This window comes from Ammodytes marinus (genome assembly GCF_949987685.1).
Source record: "Ammodytes marinus genome assembly, chromosome: 5".
Taxonomy (NCBI): Eukaryota; Metazoa; Chordata; class Actinopteri; order Uranoscopiformes; family Ammodytidae; genus Ammodytes; species Ammodytes marinus.
Window position 1 is genome coordinate 2,530,120 of NC_137234.1, and position 15,483 is coordinate 2,545,602.

Consider the following 15,483-nt stretch of genomic DNA (forward strand, 5'->3'; position numbering starts at 1 on the left):
TATAAATCCTTTTTTTGATTGGTTTATATTCTAATATTTTTGGGATACTGAATTTTTTATTCCATGATCAATCAATCATCCAAAAAAAAAGGCATGTCATATTTCACTTTGTGTAATGAATCAAGGAAAGTTTCACTTTTTGAATGGACTTTCCATGATATTAAAGGCCTACTTCACCGGTTTGAATATGAAGGTGTATTGAATTCTGAGATCCTATGTAGTATAAATGTGCAAAAAAAATTCAAATCGGTTCATCCTAGCCTGAGAAAAGGCAGAAAGAGTGTTTTTTTTAACCCTATATTTCTCTTTCTCGTGACATCACAGAAAGAGAAATATAGGGTTAAAAAAAAACTTACTTTGTAAATATTACTGTGATGTCTTTTACTGTGACATCACAGTAATATTTACAAAGTAAGTTTTTTTTTGTACCCTTTTTGCACTATTTAGTCTTTAGAATGTATTTACTGTTTATCTTTATCTAATTTTACTTTATTTTAATTATTGTTCATATTGCACCGTGGATCAGAGAAAAACGCAATTTTGATCCTTATGTATGCCTACATATTTTAAGAATTGACAATAAAGTTGACCTGACTTGATTAGTATTAAAGGATCCAAATACAACCGCTGCTACCACTGCCAGCCTTACATACAATCAATATGACAATCAGGAAGCCTCTGGAGCCTCATCTATCCTACACCTCTGTGCCCTTGTGGGGTGATTTATGCTTCTGCCTCAAGGCTTAGATTAAAACATCTGGGGTGTGTGAGAGCATAGCAAAATACATACAACCTAAAGAGGGGGAGGGCCTGCCAACAGTCAGAGAGGAGAACAGGAAGAGGAACAACTGAGGTTTCACAGTTTCATATTTACCAAGCACACACACACACAGAAGCCAAAACAAGAAGCTAACAGGTAAATAACCTTACATTTTTCTATCATCTATACAGAAAGCTATTTTTGTTGTTGACTCTGTGAACAGGGGAGTCTGCTGTAGAGTGAGTTTGTAGATCAGAAGAGAAATAAATAGTTTCTCTGCCATCTATTTTGTAGCGGTTTGCAGTTCTGCCAAAGGGAAGCTCTTGGGGGGACTTACCCTTGTGGTTTAAAAACATACTCTGTACAAACACGAGATTTTTCAGTTTAGGCCGTTAAAGGTCAGTCAGTTTTGAAATGAAGGACTTTAAATATGAGATATGTCTTACCAGAGAACATGTTTGTAAGTATATTGTCACTTTGATGTATACAAGTCTCATATATGTTGTATATTTAAATGCTGTGTAGACTGGACCCATGCCCAGTACATTTCATTGTATTGTTAATTTTATTGTCTCAGAGGGGTGACATTTGATAACTTATTAGCCGACCTGCAGACTATTTGCAGTTTTTATACATATAATACTGTATTAATAGTAAGTTATCATCTTCCCCTCGTGGTTTAGATCAGCGGATCATGTTCCTGTTTCTCTGAGTTGGTGTGATTTTTTTCCTTTCTTTTGGTACAACCAGAGGCTCGTCCCGGGGAGACTGTGTAGTACCGTTTAATAAAAGTGCCTTTAGCCACTCAGCATTCTCAGTTACAGCGTGACAGGAGTGGAACTCACTACCAGCTCATATTAGAGAAATGATTTCTTACCGTCCCTTTTCAGGACAGCTGAAAATATGGCTAAATAGTAATCAATTATGTACACACTAGGACTGCATTTGCTTCTCCTGCCGACTTCTTAGTAACTGTTTTGTCCTGCTTGCTTGTCTCTTGTGTGCTCCTGTCCTGTGTTGTTCATGTGAGTGTCTAAATGTATATGTTTGTGCTGCATGTTTGTGCTTTATGCTGCTGTATACGTGTTTTTATTGTAGGTGTTTGTCCTGCTCTAATCTACTGTTTTGTGCACTGTCCTATAATGTTTAACGTACGCTGTGTTTTATTGTCTGCTTATTTTATTGTTTGTTTGCCATTGTCTGTCAATTTGCTCTTACTATGTGTTACTGTATTTTCTGAGTCGACTATGTTGTTTTTTAATCTTTGTTTATACATGCATTTTATTTCTGTAATTTTAGGTTGCCTTTTACATATCTGGCAGGGGACAACAGATGAAAACTAGCCTCTTAGGCTAACTCTGGCTCACTTACATTTTGAATGTTGATTAGTGTGCAATGTCCCTGAACTAAACCAATAAAATAAAATAAAATGAACAGCAAGGCCCTTAATGCTGTGTTTACATTTTGGTTGGATTAAGGGTTTGGTAGAATGTAACAGCCTCTACCCTTATTGACTTGGGAAACACATCCCCATGGGAAATCTTCACTGCACATAACTATAACTTCAGTCTGCCACTTCTTGGCAACAGTCCCAGACTTCCATTCAATGTTGAAGAGGCGTGTCAACCAAGACAGCCTCTCCACAGCCACAGCCACAGCCGTAAGAATTTCTAGAAGGCTATCATCATATAAAGAAAATGGTGAAAAAGCCAAAGCTATAGTAAGGTTTTTACTTAACGAAAAAATATTTTTTCTCTCTCAATGCAAGACGACAACATTTTCCTTTACTTGATATGGTGATCTGTTGTCTGTTGTTGTACATGAATTAGAAATTCAGTCCCAATACCTGCCCACTAATGATGATGCTGTCCTGACGCGAATCACACAATTACGGTTGCGTAACCGTGAGACTCAGCTGAGGTGCGAGCCCCGGACAGCTGCAGGGATTAAAATTAAAGCGTTTCGGTGTGAGATGCACAAATTAAAAAATATCTGAGATAATTGCAGTCTAGACAGAGAGTCATATATGGTCAGGCTGATAAAGTAAATGATGATCACTGTGTAAACAAGAAAAACCTTTAAATAAAGCAATCTCTCTCTCTCTCTCTCGGTTTTCACACCGGTTTCAGAGAGAGAGAGAGAGAGAGAGAGAGAGAGAGAGAGGCAGTCACACTCACTCACTACACTTGCCGTTCGTCCCTTGAATCGCTGATACATTTCAATGGCTAATCAGCACAACCTTAATACAAAAATATATTTTAATCAATGTATTTTCCCCTGTTGCACTTCAGCTGCATTTTAACTTGTAATTGTCTCGAAATAAATGATATGTTGTATCTGTAACTGTAATTGTCTCCTTCTTGAAATTGAGATTTTCATCTCAATGACACTAACCTGGTAACATCAAAATACTGTTCATGTGTTATGTGTTAAAACTCAAGTAATACTATTCTAGGAATATGGTTTGGTCTATTTTATTATCTCACCAGCTGACTTTCTCTTCATTTTTCAAGCTGGTCATGGATCTCATAGAGCCCATCCTTTCCATCGCTGGTACTATCTACTCCCTGGTGGAGACGGTGAAAGCCAACAAGAAGCGATGCCACCGTGTTTCCAAGCGAGTCGAAGCCCTGGCAGGCCTCGTGAAGTACATCCAACAACGAGGGCCGGGGGAAATCTCTACCCAAGTGAAAAAATGTCTCAAGGAACTCCGGATCACTCTGGAATCAGGGTTGAATCTCATTAACAAATACACGTCAGCGACATGGATGGATCGCATCCTGAAGTGTGGCAACCACGGGGAAGAGTTTGACAGTGTGAACGAGCGGCTCAACGATGCCTTCCAGGTGCTGTCTGGAGCTATGCAGGTGGAGCAGAGCAACATGCTGTTTGAAGTGACCAACAGGAAGAAAGAGGATGAGACGGACGGGAGGGAGGACGACACTGAGCTGAAGACATGTGAGTGGGAAACTGATGATCAGTATTATTCTTCATTCTAGGTCGTCCTAGGACGAGTCCTCCAGCGGTGCTTCCAATCTTCTCGATCCTCCATGCATATGGCTAGTCAAAGCCAGTGCTTTCCACTTCGGCATCTTTCAAAAGTATGTCCACGTATGTTGGTGTGGGACGTCCCCTTGATCGATGACCGTGTTTTGGTTCCCATAGCACCAGCCTGCTAGCTGGGAGCTCGCAGTGTCTCTGGCAATGACTGGCCAGTCTCATTCTCCTAGCTGCTACCTTCTCACTCAGCCCTGGTAGCCCACCAGACAGATGCTTGTTGGTAACATGCTCATTCTGGTCGATGTTAAGGACTGCGCGGAGCATTCTGGTGTAGCACCCATCCAGAGACTCTGGATTATGTATCTAATAAGATATCTGTGTAAGATGTTTGAGAGGAATTGAGCATCTGGTCGTGATTTGTTTTAATCTGTGTTTGTTTTGTTCATCAGTGCTCCAGGACCACATGAAGGAGCAGCAGGAGAAAATAGAGGCCATGGTGACGCAATTCGAACAGGTCAAAATCAACGTGGAAAAAGTCCTGGAGATGTGTGAGTACTCTGAAACTTTGATAGAAATTTGATAAGAAAACTACAGTATGTGACAAATCCACAATATTACTCCTAGTACTAGAAGCTGACAATAAGTTTAAATAAAACTAGTCAGCAAACTAAAACAAAATGTGTTGTGACCAATTGATTTTACAGTGAATAAGCCCTGTGCCACTGCTGAAGCAATTCGGATGATTAAACTAGAAGAGCTGAAGTTCGATCATCCCAAAGTGGCCTTCATGACAACACCCACCTCAAAGTTCTACAAAGGAGAGTACCATGGATTTACTGTGGCCATCAAGAGATATATTGACCCTGTGAACACCAGCCTAAAGTCAGTGTGACACATTTCAAATCCATATCAATAATCAATCTCTGTATTTTGTGTGCCTGCAATACAAAAATACAAAAGGCCACTATTTATTATTCAACAAACATCTTATTAGTCCTGCACCATTCATTACACCCACTCAAAAGAATACAACAAAGCAAGACTGAAAAATACATTTAAATGACTAAAGAAGTTACCATTATCCTTTCTGCATGTAAAAGTAAATAGCACATTGGCTCAAGTAGTGTAGTTAACAAGTATTTTTGACGTAGATTTTTGTACTTTACGTCCATTGTATGCTACTTTTAAACTACAATCAGAGGGAAATTTTGAACCTTTTACATCACTATAAATATGTTAACTTTAGCTAGTAGTTACTTGCTTGTTGAAAATATAATCAACAAATTAAATGTAATGTTTTATTCTAGATTAAGATACATTTTTATTTTATCAATATATTCAGTTATTTAAGTAATGTACATATTAATGATCAAGAATTATAATCCAGTAATAGAATAATATTCTGCATAGTAACTACCTAAACTTTGTGCTACGGTAAGATTCTGATGCTAATACTTTGTACTATTGTATTTTTGATTGAAGTTGAATGTTAAATGCAGGACATTTCCTTGTATCTTCTCATAAGTATGTGACCTATTCATTGTCAGGGAGGTGCGGACTGTTTTCAATAAGGAAGTTGAAACCATGAGGCGGTTTGAGTCGCCCAACATCCTGCGAATGTTTGGCATCTGTGTCAAGGATGAGGAGGGTGAGTGGAACACAGTATCAGACCCATAGCACCTTTTACAATATTTATGTAATGTTACAATACTTTAAATTTATCTGCCAGGTTTAACTCTTTGTTTGATTATATCAAATACAATCTGAAAAATGTCTTAGGACCTATTTTTTTATGTATTTTTATGCCCCTGTTAAAGTAGCTACGAAGAACATTTAAATATTTCTGAAACATTCTTCCTCTGATGATGATAAATGACATGTTACTGCAAACAAGACCATCAGTGTAAAGAATGCTATATTTATATAATTTTTCTTAATGCCTTTGTCATGGGTATATGCTCACCCAGGAACACTAGCTGGCATGGTAAAAACACTACCGCTTTTGTCCAAAGGGGGGGCAAAAACTATAGATCTTCCATGCAATCTAAAACATGTCTTTTGTGTTCATTTGTAATTTATTTCCTTCTATTTCCTCATGACATGTTACAATATGTTCAATTTTTCTGCTAGCTTTCACTCTGTCACATTTTGTATGTCTTAATTTTTAATGTTTTTTTTTATGCCGCTTGTAAAGAACTTTGAATTGCCTTGTGTCTCATTTGCACTGCATGAATAAACTTGCCTTTCCTTATGTTTCCTCATGACAGGACCCAACCCTCAGTTCCTCATCATCATGGAGTACTGTGAGAAGGGAAGCCTCCGACAGGTTCTGGACTCTAAATGTAATCTGCCCTGGCCCAGGAAAGCTCGTATGTGTCTGGACGCAGCACAGGGGCTGTACCGGTCAGTCTGATACGATTGATTGATTGATTGATTGATTGATTGATTGATTGATTGATTGATTGATTGATTGATTGATTGATTGATTGATTGATTGATTGATTGATTGATTGATTGATTGATAAAATATCTGTTCATGGACAAAGTGAAATTATCTATCAGAAATGTTTAGTTATTACACAACACATAGGAGTCAGTCTGCTGTGATTGATTGATTGATTATGTCAGAGCCATATTCAGGTTCTCAATTTATGTTGCAATGTACTGTGTCGTCCACTAAGTGTCGCTGCCCTACTGCCTTAAAAATAGGTATGCAAGCACTTTGGGTAACCTTTTGTTTTTTGACTGTGGCAGCTGCTTTATCTCAATTGTTTGCAGCATATGTGATTTTATGGTCTTTTAACAATAACACATTTGTTTGCATTTACTGAATTGTAAACAAAAACCTGGCAGAGACACTTTATTGATCAGTAATTGGATGAAGTCAAAGAAAACAATATTTCTACTAAACGTTAGATTGTAACATTGTACAGAATTCAGCAAAATCCAACATAATTTTTCTGAGTTTTTTCAAATGAAATTCTGTCTGAATGACTGTTCATGATGGAAGGAGCTATTGTGTTGAGTATCACTGTCCTCTCTTAGACTGCACCAGACTGAAGTCAAATCTAAGGTTCACGGATGCCTCAACAGCAGCAAGTTCCTGGTGGCTGACGGCTACCGAGTCAAGGTACTAAGCCCAATGCATGCTGGGACTTGTTGGCATCTCATTGAATGGTGGGATTTGAAAGCTTTAATGCAGCTTATTATTATTTTTCAGCTCGGAGCTTTTGAGCTGGCAAAAACGGAGACGTCCCTGAAAAGGTCGCCAAATGACAAAGATGTCATGTCCCTGTGCTACACGTCTCCTCAGGCGCTCGGCAACATCAACCAAAGCTACAGCAAAGAGTGTGAGATGTACAGGTCTGTTTATACATCACACAAGTTACATTTAAATACTGAACCATGATTGGCTCCAAAACGTTGAAATGAACTGAGTTTTAAGGTTGAGCACACAGAAACCGATGTGAAAACCGACAAATTTTATATAAAATATAAACTTTGAAATGTTGTCTTTCAGCTTTGGAATCGTCCTGTGGGAAATATTGACCCGTGAGAAACCTTTTAAAGGTTTGCATCAACATCCGACCCTGAATTTACAAACATGAAGAATTGCAAAAAAGTCCTCACCTTAAAGAAAAGGGATAAAATTAAGAACTTTGAATGGCTCTACGCTTGTTTGTGACATTTTAATTTTTTTCTTACAGGTTGGTCGGATAAGGAAATCTATCAGAAAGTGTGCAAGGAGCAGTTTAAGGAGCCGCTCCCTGAAGGCTGTCCTGAACCACTGGGACAACTGATCAACGACTGTCGGGCCTATGACGGCTTCCAGAGGCCGTCTGCTGGAGGTAAACTAGGCCTACAGTCGCACATTTAAACAATTTCTTCAGTTTATGTCATATTGCACATATTGTAAATAATGTTCCTCATATTGCACATTTCAATCATTTACTTTTTTCTATACTGTTTTCTTTTGCCTTATCGTTTGCACTCTTTAGAATGTATTTATTGTATATATTACTTTTACTTCATCTTATCTTATTTAATTTTGTTGTTCTTACTGCACCGTGGGTCAGAGAGAAATGTAATTTTCAATTCCTTTGTATGTCTGGCACATATTGAAGAAATTGACAATAAAGCGACTTTGACTTTTACATATCTGCTGTTTCTGCTACACTGACTTCCAAATAAGTGAAACATTTTCACTCGATAATTTAAAGACTTTGCGGAGTTGAAACATTGGGTTTTTAAGTGACAGGAACCAGGAACACTCAACTCAGAAAAAAACTGTTAATAAAATGAAATCAACAAGAGAGAGCTGCAGCTTGTCCAGAGACCTCACAAACACAGAGAAAGTTGAGCACACATCACTGCTCCTTAAACCACTGCACTGGCCTACTGTGTGTAGATTTTACAGCATATCAAATGCAATGTTGTATGTATCAATGTTTTCTTGATGTCATATTTTAATGTATGTGTATGCCCATGGACAACACTTTGAATGGCCTTTGTGTCTGAATGCTGCTATGCAAATAAACTTGCCGTATAACGCATACAATAATATTGCTAATTAACACAGCTTCCCTTTCTTTTGTACAGTGCTGGTGGATAAACTACGCAGCGTGGTGGCAAAAATGGAGGATTAACAACAAACTGGACTGAAACATGAGGACAACTTCAATACAATCTATAATATCTATAGAACTATAATATACAGGAAAAAATCAAGTTTGCGAGGCATACAAAGCCAAAAGTGTGTGTTTGGTGTTACAGTAACACTTGATAAATTGACTCATTGTTCAAACTAGGGACTTGTTTTCCTCCAAAAATCTGCTGTGTGTTTTCACAACTATAGTGAGTTGTTTGAGCAGCATTGTAACCTTTTTTTGTGTATGTTAAGTATCACTGGTAGCTGTTCAACTGATTATACTGTGATTTTAACGGTGCAACTGTTATTACATGCTGTGCAGATAAACACACCGCCACATATTCTGTGGGGCAGAAGTGATCATTGAAAGAGATTATTTTTGTGTGACTCTTATCATTTATTTGTTTCATTACAACCATGCATAATGTGCCCTTAACTTGCAGCAGAGTATTTGTAAAGTGTGGTATTAGTACCAAATGATACAAATATCACCGCTACCACTGTCATATAATAGTCAGGAAGCCTCTGAGGTCTCATTTAGTCTACGCCTCTTTACCCGGCCTTTTTGTGTGTTATGCTTTTGCCACAAGATTAAAACATCTGGGGCGTGTCAGAACAGAGCAACGTAAATACCACTTGAAGAGGGGGAGGGCCTGCCAACAGTCAGAGAGGAGAACAGGAAGAGCAATAGCTGAGGTTCACCGGTTCATGTTGAGTAAGCGCGCTAACACACACACACACACACACACACAGAATGAGACAAGAAGCATTCCTCGATATTCACTAACAGGTAAATAATCTTACATTTTCCGATCATACCTACAGAAAACTCTTCAAGTTATTGACTCTGTGAGCAGGGGAGTCTGCTGCAGAGTGTGTTTGTAGATCAGGAGATAAATAAGTGATTTCTCTGCCAACTTTTTTTGTAACGGTTTGCAGTCCTTTTTAAGGGAAGCACTTGGGGGACCTACCCTGTTGTTTATAAACTTACTCAAGACAAAGGCATGATGTTTCACCTTAAGCCCCAGTCAATTTTGAACTGATGACAAGTCTTTTTTCCGTATATTGTCAATCGACTTAAGTTTGAATGTTGCCTTTATCAACAAGAAATATAATGTCAAAACCAGACCTCACGTACTAATACAAGAAGCTATACTGTACATTGTAATGAATGCTGTGGTAGTTCTTGCACCCAGGGGATTCTCCAGGCAATTAAAACAGAAACGCAACTGCAACTAGAAGCTGGTAGATTGAACTGCTGCTGAATGTCCTGAGATGAGCAGGGACTGAAATCTTTTGTAATATCAGAAATTATATGGATTCCTCTGTCAGACCAGTAAGAAAATGAGACATTACATTGCTGCCTTACAGTAGAAAGTCATACAGTAGTCATGAAATAAAGGAACATTTGGAACCGGTCTGCCACTCCTTGGCAACTGTCCCAGACTTCAATTCAAAGTTGAAGAGGCGTGTCATCCAAAACAAACACAAAGCCTTAAAGGGATAGTTCAGTATATTTGAATTGGAGTTGTATGAGGTACCTCTGCATATTAACTCATTACATTATGGAGATGGCAATCAGTCACTACAAGGAGTTTGGGGGAGACATGGCTGTAGCAGAAGTCAGCATTGTAGGCGTGCAGAATTATTTTTTTTTTCACCACATATTTAAATGATTAGCTTAAAAATAGATATCCATTCAATCATGGTAAATTTTGGATTTGTTAACCGTTGATTTGCTGACTGATATGTTGCCCTGTACCTTTAGTCGGCGTGCTAAAACAAGGCCGAACTACGATTAAGAAAAGTGCAAAAATAAAGTCTGTCTGCCGGTGCAGTGCAGCATATCAGTCCACAAATCAGCATTGAAAAACTCCTAAATATCGTGCACAATTGAACAGATACTGTATAAGAAAAAAATTTAAGTAAGCATTGATATACAGTATATGGTGAAAAAAAGTGTTTCTGTTGGCCCCCCTTCAAACGGCAGGACCTTAACTCATCATTAGCTGCTCCAAAGTTAACTTTCTCTTTTTATACAACAAATTAGTCACTGGTATGTTTTATATCTACAAGGCAATTTTATGTTAATTATTTGCTATTCTATATGTCCTTAAAATGGGTCTCCATGACTAATTCAATATATTATTCCTATTGCACTTCAGTTTTTGTCTTGAAATATTGTATTGTATTTGTAACTTTCTTCTTGACCAGGTCTTGAAATAGAAATTAATCTCAAAGAAACTAACCTGGTTAAATAAAGGTTATAATATTATTATTATTATTATTATTATTATTATTATTATTATTATTATTATTATTATTAATAATAATAATAATAATAATAATAATAATAATAATAATAATAATAATAATAATAATAATAATAATATCAAAATACATGTTTACATGTTAATACTTCAGTAATAATATTCCAGTAATTACATTTTTTGTATTATTTTATCAGCTGACTTTCTCTCCATCTTTCAAGCTAGCCATGGATCTCGTAAAACCCATCCTTTCCATCGCTGCTAAGATCCACTCCCTGGCGGTGAAGGTGAAAGCCAACAAGAAGCGATGTCTCCGTGTTTCTCAACGAGTCAAGGCCCTGATGCCCCTGGTGGAGGCCATCGAAGAGCGGGGGTCGGCACAACTCTCTGCCGTAGAAGCAAAAGGTCTCAAGGAATTCCAGATCACTCTTGAATCGGCGTGTAAGGTCATTGAGAATTACACGGAAGCCACTCTGCTGAATCGCATCCTCAACTGTGGCAACCACGGGGGAGAGTTCAACAGTTTGAACAATCGCCTCGATGATGCTTTCCAGGCGTTGTCTGGAGGTATGCAGGTGGAGCAGGGCAACGTGCTGTCCAAGGTGTTTGATACGACAACAAAATTGTTCGAAGAGGCAACCAGGAAGAGACAGGATGAGGTTGATGGGATGGAGGACGACAATGAGCTGAAAACAAGTGAGGGGGAAAACTGTTATTCAGTATTGGGTATCTATTACGACTCTGTCGGTCGTTTTTTTGTTTTAATCTGTGTTTGTTTTATTCATCAGTGCTCCAGGACCATGTGAGGGAGCAGCAGGAGAAAATGGAGGCCATGGTGACGCAATTCGAACAGTTCAAAATCAATGTGGATAAAGTCCTGGAGAAGTGTGAGTACACTAGAACTTTGTTTGAAATTTGTTTAGAAAACTTTGTTACAAATCCACAATATCCCGCCTAGTACTAGAAGCTGAAGCAGCAGTAGTAGTAACTGTCATACTGCTATAAAAAGTTAATTAAGTGAATGGGTAGATATTTCCCTCAGTAGGTGTTGGAACCTATATGATGCACAGCCTAGGCTCTGTAAACTGGTATGTTAACAAAAGGGGCCCAACGTAGATAGCAACATACCCATATACAGAGCCTAGGCTGTGTAATAACACTGGTCGTTTTAGCTCACACACAGTACAGAAAGGTCGCGGATTGTGAGGAGATATTCACTGATTTTGACAACAATTATTTTGACCACAAGTATTCTCAACAATCGCTGACTCCACTTCTAATCCTAAACCAATCACCATGACTAAAGGCCCGGCTTGCCGATGTATCCCATAAAAAAGGAATTTTTGTGTTTTTCACTTTAAAGGTTGTGTTCTATATGTGATGCAATAAAGACATTTGGTTCTCAAATGAATATAAGGTAAAGTGATTCCAGTATCTTTAAGAGTTTAGAATATATTTTGATGATTATCGGGTTAATCGCATTTACTTTACGCCCGGGGATTCCTGACCAGAAGTTTTAATAATAATGGCTGAAAAAATAACTGGTTGTGACCGTGTGTTTGTTACAGTGAATAAGCCCAGCGCTACTGCTGAAGCAATTCGGATGATCAAACCAGAAGAGCTGAAGTTTGACCATCCCAAAGAGCCCTTCATGACAACACCCACCTCAGAGGTCTACAAAGGAGAGTACCATGGATTCCCTGTGGCCATCAAGAGATACATCGGACCTGTGAACACCAGCCCAGAGTCAGTGTTACTACTTTTTTCATCCTATGTATTTATATTATTGTATATTGTTATCCTTTTAATGTTTAAACACATGTCTAGATATTATTGTGTCTTGTTTAGTTTAGAAGTTTTAATTTGTTTAACCTTCCCAGGGACTACAGGTGGAAAATAGCAGTTTGCTAAAACCTGGTACAATGCATCTCTCCTTGCTCTAAACAAGGTTAATGTTTCTTTCGTACATTGTCCCTGTTAAAATAAAGTTAGATTACTTTACATTTCAGGACAATAATCAATCCCTATTTATTTAGTGTGCCTTCAAAAAAAACATTTATAAGGCCACTATTTAAATACTATAGTACTTACTTTGCTCATTGAAAATGTAATCAATGATGCCAATACTTTTCCGTTTTGCTTAAAGTTGAATGTTAAATGCAGGGCTTTTCCTTGTATCTTCTCATAAGTATGTGACTTATTTATTGTCAGGGAGGTGCGGACTGTTTTCAATAAGGAAGTTGAAACCATGAGACGGTTTGAGTCGCCCAACATCCTGCGAATGTTTGGCATCTGTGTCAAGGATGAGGAGGGTGAGTGGATCACAGAGTATAAGGCCCACAGCACATTTTACAATATTAATTCAATTCAATTCAAACAACTTTATTCATCCCAGTATGGCAATTCAGTTTGAGTCAACCAGTCTTCACATTAAAAAAAGACAAAAAGGACTGGTGACCAACCCATCCTTTCTAGTACCTTCTCAAATATTAATGTAATGTTCCAATATGTTCAATTTCTCTGCCAGTTTTCAGTCTTTGTCTGATTATCTAAAATGTAACTTAAAACATGTCGTATGTCTTGATTTTTAATGTTTTTATGCCCCTTGTAAAGAACTTTAAATTGCCTTGTGTCTGAATTGACAGGACCCAACCCTCAGTTCCTCATCATCATGGAGTATTGTGAGAAGGGAAGCCTCCGAGATGTTCTGGACTCTAAATGTAATCTGCCCTGGCCCAGGAAAGCTCGTATGTGTCTGGACGCAGCACAGGGGCTGTACCGGTCAGTCTGATATGATTGATTGATTGATTGACTGATTGATTGATTATGTCAGAGCCATATTCAGGTTGTCAATTTATGTTGTAATGTACTGTGTCATCCACTAAGTGTCGTTGCCCTACTGCCTAGAGGCTTTTATTTTTTTGAATTGAGTTCGATTTTTCTAGGACGTCGCTTCCGATAGTAAGACGCATCAAAATTCACATTACAAATTATTCGCTTTTTAATGCCGTGTATTCGCGTCGCGCCCGCTGTTCAATGGCCTTTAGTATTCGTATTAACTGAATTGTAAACAACAACCTGGCAGAGACACTTTATTGACCAGTAATTAGATTAGGTCAAATAAAACATTAATTCTACTAAAGGTTAATTTAGTCCCACCTGTGCGTTTATGCATGTCTAAGTGCATATTTTTTACTATTTTAATCTTGTTTATCTTGCACAAATAAATAAAAATAAACTAAAAACAACTAAAAAAATAAAACTTACTGAACAGGATTCAGCAAGTTTTTTCAAATTAAATTCTGCCTGAATGACTGTTCATGATGAAAGGAACTATTGTGTTGATTGTCGTCTCTTAGACTTCACCAGACTGAAGTCAAATCTAAGGTTCACGGATGCCTCAACAGCTGCAAGTTCCTGGTGGCTGACGGCTACCGAGTCAAGGTACTAAGCCCAGTGCATTCTGGGACTTGTTGGCATCTCATTTAATGGTGGGATTCAAAAGCTTTAACGCAGCTTTTTCTTTCTTTTTTTAGCTGGGAGGTTTTGAGCTGGCGAAAACGGAGACGTCCCTGAAAAGGTCACCAATTAAACCAACCTTGCACTACACATCTCCTGAGGCGCTCGGCGACATCAACCAAGGCTACAGCAAAGAGTGTGAGATGTACAGGTCTGTTTCCACGTCACACATTGGAACTTCACAAACTGAACCATTATTGGGGAAGGATACCAAATCAAGCGGCACACAGAAACTGATGTGAAAAACGACAAGCTTCATAAAATAGAAACTTTGCAATGTTGTCTTTCAGCTTTGGAATCGTCCTGTGGGAAATTTTGACCCGTGAGAAACCTTTTAAAGGTTTGTATCAACATCCGACACTGAACTTATTGCATTAAAGTCCTCACTTTAAAAAAAATATATACATTTTAAAACCTTTAATGGCTCGTTTGTTTGTGAATTTTTTCTCGGTTTCCTTGCAGATTTGTCGGATAAGGAAATCTATCAGAAAGTGTGCAAGGAGCAGTTTAAGGAGCCGCTCCCTGAAGACTGTCCTGAACCACTGGGACAACTGATCAACGACTGTCGGGCCTATGACGGCTTCCAGAGGCCGTCTGCTGGAGGTAAACTCTAAACTACAGTCCCACATTTAAATATCTGCTGTTTTGTCTAAACTGACTTCCAAATGACGGAAGATGTTTCACTGGATAATTTAAAGACTTTGGGAGTTGAAAAATTTCCAAGTGACAGGAAACAGGAAAAATAAAATCCCTTTTCTCTTGTACAGTGCTGTTGGATAAACTACGCAGCATGGTGGCTCAACTCGAGGATTAACAACACTGAAACTTGAGGATAACTTCAATACAATCTATAATATCTACATATAAAATATCTACAAGAAAAAAGTTTGCAACCTTCTGCTGTGTGTTTTCACAACTGTAGTAAGTTGTTTGAGCAGCATTGTAATCTTAAAATATATTTTTTTGTATATGTTAAGTATCACTGGTAGTTTTTCTACTATTTATACTGTAATTTCAAATGTGCAGCTGAATTTTATATGACCAAACTTGTGACTTACTTTTGCTCCATCTCATCAAACTGAAAGTCCTACAGCTGCTAGTACAACTCAATGTTGCAACTAAATCCCAGTATTTTACAAAATGCCAACTACTGTGTTTCATGTGAACTTAGTTTTTTATGTTTGGTTTGATCCTTTAGCCTTAATGTTTCTTACTGCGATCACACATTTATTTTATTTTCCAATAAAAGTTGTGGTTGATGTAACATGAGTGGTGATGTTTGTTTT

The 15,483-nt window shown here is 38.0% G+C and overlaps 1 protein-coding gene across 6 annotated transcripts; it reads left to right on the forward strand.

Moving 5' to 3' along the window:
* Positions 1–868: 868 nt before the first annotated feature.
* On the forward strand, positions 869–15,451 carry LOC307250693 (mixed lineage kinase domain-like protein). 6 transcript variants are annotated; one of them, XR_013844877.1, is made up of 12 exons: positions 869–916; positions 3,274–3,718; positions 4,210–4,308; positions 4,465–4,642; positions 5,308–5,408; positions 6,028–6,163; positions 6,806–6,890; positions 6,981–7,123; positions 7,281–7,330; positions 7,468–7,608; positions 8,360–9,198; positions 10,904–11,036. XR_013844877.1 is itself a non-coding variant. In XM_080027850.1 (11 exons), the coding sequence occupies exons 2-11, from the start codon at positions 3,280–3,282 to the stop codon at positions 15,009–15,011; spliced, it is 1,410 nt and encodes a 469-aa protein (XP_079883976.1). In that variant the 5' UTR covers positions 869–916; positions 3,274–3,279; the 3' UTR covers positions 15,012–15,451. The 6 variants fall into 6 exon arrangements, 5 of the variants coding, with proteins under 5 accessions (XP_079883976.1, XP_079883974.1, XP_079883973.1 ...); XM_080027850.1 differs by lacking the exons at positions 6,806–6,890; positions 6,981–7,123; positions 7,281–7,330; ... (1 more) ...; positions 8,360–9,198; positions 10,904–11,036 and adding exons at positions 14,038–14,122; positions 14,215–14,348; positions 14,488–14,537; positions 14,660–14,800; positions 14,965–15,451; XM_080027848.1 differs by lacking the exons at positions 869–916; positions 3,274–3,718; positions 4,210–4,308; ... (5 more) ...; positions 7,281–7,330; positions 7,468–7,608 and adding exons at positions 11,467–11,565; positions 12,247–12,424; positions 12,890–12,990; ... (4 more) ...; positions 14,660–14,800; positions 14,965–15,450 and having other exon boundaries at positions 8,408–9,198; positions 10,900–11,374.
* The last annotated feature ends 32 nt before the right edge of the window (positions 15,452–15,483 follow it).

What these genes read in the sequence shown, in the direction of transcription:
- LOC307250693 (XM_080027847.1), top strand. Translation starts at nt 9,117, where the DNA reads ATGTTGAGTAAGCGCGCTAACACACACACACACACACACACACAGAAT. An exon ending in TCCTCGATATTCACTAACAG is followed by an intron (nt 9,199 to 10,903) that starts GTAAATAATCTT and finishes CTTTCAAGCTAG; the next exon opens with CCATGGATCTCGTAAAACCC. An exon ending in GCAGCACAGGGGCTGTACCG is followed by an intron (nt 13,460 to 14,037) that starts GTCAGTCTGATA and finishes GTCGTCTCTTAG; the next exon opens with ACTTCACCAGACTGAAGTCA.